The 6,000-nt window shown below is 41.3% G+C and overlaps 1 protein-coding gene across 1 annotated transcript in view; it reads left to right on the top strand.

Moving 5' to 3' along the window:
• The first annotated feature begins 928 nt into the window (after window positions 1–928).
• The window catches only part of PNLIPRP3 (pancreatic lipase related protein 3), a 29,170-nt gene continuing 24,098 nt past the window's right edge, over window positions 929–6,000 (top strand). The window contains exon 1 of the mRNA XM_037496008.1: window positions 929–1,095. Within this exon, the coding sequence (XP_037351905.1) occupies window positions 1,047–1,095 (49 nt within the window). The 5' untranslated portion in view covers window positions 929–1,046. The remainder of the gene's footprint in view (window positions 1,096–6,000) is intronic.

Here is a 6,000-nt window from a genome sequence, read left to right as displayed (position 1 = left end):
ATGGAAAAAATACTCAAAGTGTATAATCGTGGTGTCCTATAAACACCGAAAGCTGACTTTTTGTAATGCAAGTGCCTGACTTAAGCTTTGGTGCATAGGCATCCAGTTCAAAGAGGGCCAGCTCAAACCAACACACTACCAACCATACAATAGATAAGAATAAGCTCCTCACCCCTTACCCCCTCACAGACTCCTCCATTTCAACAGATCTTCGTTGATTCAGATAATTTCCCATTTGGGATGACTTGTATTTCTTCCTTTTTTCTTGTGTCTCGCCATGCTTTAAATTCCCAGTTTATTTGTAAATTCACTGATAAAGAGTAAGGCTGAAACCCTAACTCTTGCACCCTGTCTCCCAATTCAGACAGCTCCCTAGGCCCCCAAGCACCCGCTCTCTGTACATCCCTCCAACCTCACTGTGGCCCAGAGATGTGTCGTGTAATTTCTAAGGCTGGGAAGTAGTAAACCTGAAAGATTCCTGCTGGTATTGCGCCATCTTATTAAGAACCGCAAGGACCAGTTCAGTATTGTCTTGAAAAGGAAATATTAGCTTAAGAGAGGGAAATGTGAACGCCCCGATTGAGCAACCCCAGGCATTTCTAGACAATAACATTATTATCAAAAGGATGAGACCCACACACAACACCTGGTTCAGAAAAACATTACTTTCTCAATGTTATCTAGTACCCCAAATCCTTAAAATAACTTTCAAGAGTGACTCAGTCTGTGCTAAACCAAAATATTACTAATGATGAAACAGCAAAACCTCAGACGTTTTAACTACCAATCACGTAATCCAAGGCACACCCCAGTAATTACATCTCTTAATGTGAAGTAGAAGTCCAGGCGAGGGCATATTTGCTTTGCAGGACATAGGAATTAAAAGTGGCATGAGATCCATGCTCTTCTGCATGTGAATAGTAAGTATTAGAATGTGAATATTAAGTAGTATAATTTTGAAGAAAACTGCTTATTATTTTATAGTGAGGGAACTTTATGAGAAAAGATCTTCAAGAGAATTTTATGTGATTAAAAAATCAACTTAGATGTTTGAAATTTGGATTACTGCACTCTTATTCTTTGGCACATCAACAGGTAAGACTCATAATTTATATTGTTCCTTACAAAATAATGAGTATGTTCTTATCCAAAATGTAATTAACATAGATTTTTGAAATATTGGCTCGGTTTATGTTTGTCATTTAATTATCTAAGGGAAATGCATCAACTTGGAAATACTGAATGAATCTTGTGAGCATCTGAAGAGCATCTATTTCCAAAAATATAAAAATTGCCAGATGATCTTATGTTAGACTTCTGGCTCTGCCACTTACTGGCATTATGACTTTGGTCAAGTAATGTGTCCACTGAAGTCTGAATGTCTTCAGTTGTAAAATGGGCCTGTAGCAGTAAATGAGAAAATACAGGCATATTTTCATTTCCAGTACCTGGCTCACAGTAGATCCTCAATGAGCCCCTTTGACTGACTGAAAGATTAAAGCTTATTGGAATGTCCACGTTGACTTTTTTTCAATTTGTGTCATGTCATAATTTCGTGGAGGACTAGTGTTCTGTGAACATTTCTTATCCTTTAACTCCATATTCAATAATTTATACTCTTTATACTGTGGCCTCCTTATGCATTTCCTATGAGGTAGTTACTGGTTTTGACTCTTCTTACCATCCAAGTTTGATATTGTACCTTTAAGCACAAGCTAGCTGATAATATTTTAACTAAAATAGAATCAATGACTTTCAATGTTTTTTAGTCTCTGCTCTCCAGCACTCTACTATGGGATTAAAAAAAAATAGAGAGATGGAGTTATCATTAGTTTTAGTATCTGCCAGGAACTGTGCTCTATTTCCTGTGATTTTCTTGCCCATGAAAGTCCTGAATAAAAATGCTGAAATCAATTAAACTGATGAGTTCCAGAACAGAATGAAGAAGAAAACAGTCTTCTCTGGTCTGTTTTCTCATAGTCACTTTCTCTTGTCAGATGCTATCTCCTGCTTCCAAAGTTTGGGCCCCTCTTTGCTATCTCAAGTTACAGCCTACCCCTCAAAATCCTCTCTGAATTAGGATACTAACCCATTTTTAAAATCAACAAATACAGTCACTCCTATGTGCCAGGCACTGTGTTGAGCTCTGGAGACAGTCATGGTTGAAAAGCATCCCTGGAGCCCATCAGAAACATTTGCTTTTCAATAGGGAGTGACTTCTGTTTGGGTGTTTATTGAATTAAGCACAAATTGTAAAACATCAGGTACCAGAGAACAGAATGCAAATGGATTCTGTTACAAATTGAATAAATGCAATATGGCTAATAACACAAATGTGATACAGACTCAATATTTTTAATATGGCAAGTGTGTAACTGATATAGTGTATTATATACATATATGTGTGTACATATATCAATCTAAATCTAAATTTCACATAACTACATAGTTTATTTTAAAAAGCATCTGTTTGGCAACTGTCTCTGCAGTTTTTTCCTACCCGGTTTAAATCCATGGTCAATCATCATCACTCCTTACCGTACACAGTGGACTTTGTTGCTCTTACTTCGCCTTAACAATGATCCTGGTTAAATCCAGCACTTGGCCTACTTCATGCCTGCACCTGTGCTGCTGAATGTGCCTGCAATACCATAAGCCACGCTGACTGTGCTCCTGTGAATTCATCTTGTTCATCTGAAGTAGACCCTAAAGCTGCCGGGCTTCATACTCTACTTCCGACTAGTCCATTCCTTTTCCCAGGCTCTTGGGTTATGGCATTCTTCTCTCCTCTTCTGCAACTTCCAAGAGCCCCCCTCTGCCAACACTCTTGATTTCTGAACTTGTTTCCAATTTCAATAAAAACAAACAAACAAGCTCAGAAAAGGCCTCCCCCTACCCCAGCACATCGACCCAGTTCCCTGTATGTACATGTCGGTACATTCTCCTCTTTCACAAGAGGTGAGCTGTTGTTTGCTCCTAACAAAGGTCAACCCTTCCTCTTATGTGCTAGACTCTGTCACCTCTTCCCTGCTCCAGGGTTATAGCAATGCTCTCTTCTACTTCTCCTACTTCACCAATGTGCCTCCTCCCTACTGGATCATTCCCAACAGCACACAAAAGTATTATTTCTCCCATTTAAAAGCCCCAGATCCTATGGAACTGTCTAGATAGGAGTTCCTATTTCTCCTCCCTTCTGTTCTGAGCTCATTCCAATTAGGTGTTAACCTTAAAGACCACTAAAAGCGCACTTGTCAAGGTCACTGGCCACTGCCATGTTGGTAAGCCCGTGGTCAGTTCCCCACACACGTCTAGTGGGACTTAGCAGTGTCTGGCACTCTTTTAAATAGTTTCTAAGAGGCCACACTCTCCTGGGTTTTCACTTACTGCCCTGGTCATTTTCGGCAATCATCTTTGCTAGTGCACCCTCATCTTCCTGATGTCATGATGGGGTGTCCCAGGACTCAGTCCTGGACTCTCCCTCTTCTTTACCTGCAGTCGCTCCCTTGGTGATCTCGTGCATACTCAGGTCTTTGAACACCCTGACTTCCAAATTCATACCTTCAGCTGAACATGTCCCTGGAATCCCAGTCTCTCATCCACCTACCTCTGTGACATCTCCACTTAGGTATCCATTCCTGTAAAATCTACATGTTCAAAAATGAGCTCTTGATTTCCACCCCCAAATCTCTTGCCCCTCAAGATTTCCTCATCCCAGTGGATGGTGTGACTCCAGTCTTGTTGGTGCTTTGGCCAAAACCCTTGATATCATCTTTGAAATATTTCCTGTCACAGCTCTCTGCCAATATTTGGCAAACTCTTTTGGCTCCTCCTTCAAAAATATCCAGAACCCAACGGCTTCTCACCACCTCTCTGTCACCATCTTGGTTGTAGGCACTGCTGTTTCTTATCTCGCTCATAGCAGTGGCCTCCTCGCTGGTCTCTCTGCCTCTCCTCTGAACCTGCTTCAATCTATTCTCCAGAGAGAAGCCAGTCTGCTCACATTCCTTAGAGCCTCCAATGGCTTCTCTTCCGGAGGTCTACCACCTGTGCTGTGTGCTTTCTGCACAAACGCCCACATTAAGTTGGATAAAGACGATGTGTGCCCTTAGGTCAGTTTCAGTTACCAGATGAGTTTGCTGCAAACTAATAAACAAGTGAATGAAAAAAACCAAAGCCCCACCCCTTTCACCCCTGAGATTTCTAGATTTGAAACTGCAAAATAAGGTGCCGTGGACCTGACTCTCCTCCTTGTTCCCTTAGCTCAGGTCAAGGCGGCCTCCTCATAGTTCCTCAGTCATGTTGGGTAGAGTCTTGTACTTTCTCCTCCCTCTGTCTGGAATGCTGCTGCCCACACCCCAAAATCGACAGGTTTTGCCCCTTCAGCTTCTGTATTCAAAAGTTACCTTTTAGGGCCTCCCCGGTGGCGCAGCGGTTGAGCGCTGCGTTGTGAAGCTGCCCACAGCCTCTGCAGTGCTGGTTCGATTCCCAGCTGCTCCCCGGCCACCGGAGGAGGGTCCCACATGGCGCGCAGACCTCTCCTGCCACCCGCTGCTCCCCTCAGCAGTGTACTTCGGTCCTTCTGCCTGCTCTGCTCCCCGCTCTGGCTCTGGTGAATTCTCTCACCCTACCGTGCTTCTGACTGTACCCAGTGCTTGTATAAATAAATAAAAATAAATAAATGTTTTAAAAAAATAAAAAAGTTGCCTTTTAAACTGAGGTCTTCCCTGGCCCCTCCTCACCTAAATGAATGGGCATCTTTGTCCCCACCATAAACTGTGTTTCTCCCAATACCTGCCACTATTTGACACATGCCATAGTTTATTTATGTAATTCTGATCCATTGTCTGTCCCTCTCCCTCCCCCCACTAGACTACATACTCCATGAGGACTAGAGTTATTTTCCTGCTGCTGAATCCCAGTGCTGAGGACAAAATTTGGCATAAAATAGGCACTCAAATAAATAATGCTTGATTAGACTAGTGAATCTATTTCCATCTTTTCTATGTCATTGGAAAAGGTTGTCCCTAGTAAGATAGAGAAATGGCTTACTTAGAAAGTGGAGATTAATAAAATATGAATTAATGTGCCAATTAATACAATTTCTTAACTAATTAAAACTAACTGTATGAAATATGCTTTATTTCAAATGCTCCTTCAGAGAGCTTTTAGGTCAAAGAGGAAATAAAGCACTTCCATTGCAGAATATATCAAAATATAATGACTCAAGAACTGAATAAACCAGAAAAAGAGCAAGTAATTTTGTTTTTTTTTTTAATTTATTTATTTATTTATTTGTGTGTTTTGTTTATACATGCACTGGGTACAGTCAGAAGCACGGGAGGGTGAGAGGATTCACCAGAGCCGGAGTGGGGAGCAGAGCAGGCAGAAGGACCGAAGTACACTGCTGAGGGGAGCAGCGGGCGGCAGGAGAGGTCTGCGCGCCATGTGGGACCCTCCTCTGGTGGCCGGGGAGCAGCCGGGGATCGAACCGGCGCCGCAGAGGCCGCAGGCAGCTTCACAACCCAGCGCTCAACTGCTGCGCCACCGGGGAGGCCCAAGAGCAAGTAATTTTGAAGGAAAATTTTAATTAATAAAAATAAAAATAGAAGTTATTCATAAGAAAAACAGGGGTAAACAATATAACCAATCTCTGGTGATTCCTTAATACAAATTAAAAAAATAAACTGTGATGACAGATTATAAATAAAGGTAAATAATCACAGGTGTGAAAAACATTAAGATGATTCACTTGTCTAAATTCATGCTCAGGGAACTAAAATTCTAAATGAAAAATCTTAGTCTTGACGATAAAAGAAATCCCAGATAGATGAACATTTAAAAGTAAAAGACTGAAGCAATGAAAGTATGAAAAAAGAGTGAAATTGTTAATAATCTTAGTATGAGGAGACCTTTCTAAATAAGACAAAACTCTGAAACCATAAAGGAAAAGTTGTTCTTTTGTTGAATAAAATGCAGGACTTGTACAGGACAAGAAGTGAA

The sequence above is a fragment of the Talpa occidentalis genome, unplaced genomic scaffold (assembly GCF_014898055.3).
Source record: "Talpa occidentalis isolate TD23 unplaced genomic scaffold, MPIMG_talOcc4v2.1 talOcc4.8, whole genome shotgun sequence".
NCBI lineage: Eukaryota > Metazoa > Chordata > Mammalia > Eulipotyphla > Talpidae > Talpa > Talpa occidentalis.
The sequence above is the reverse complement of the archived record's forward strand: the minus strand, read 5'-3'. Positions and strand labels throughout refer to the sequence as shown.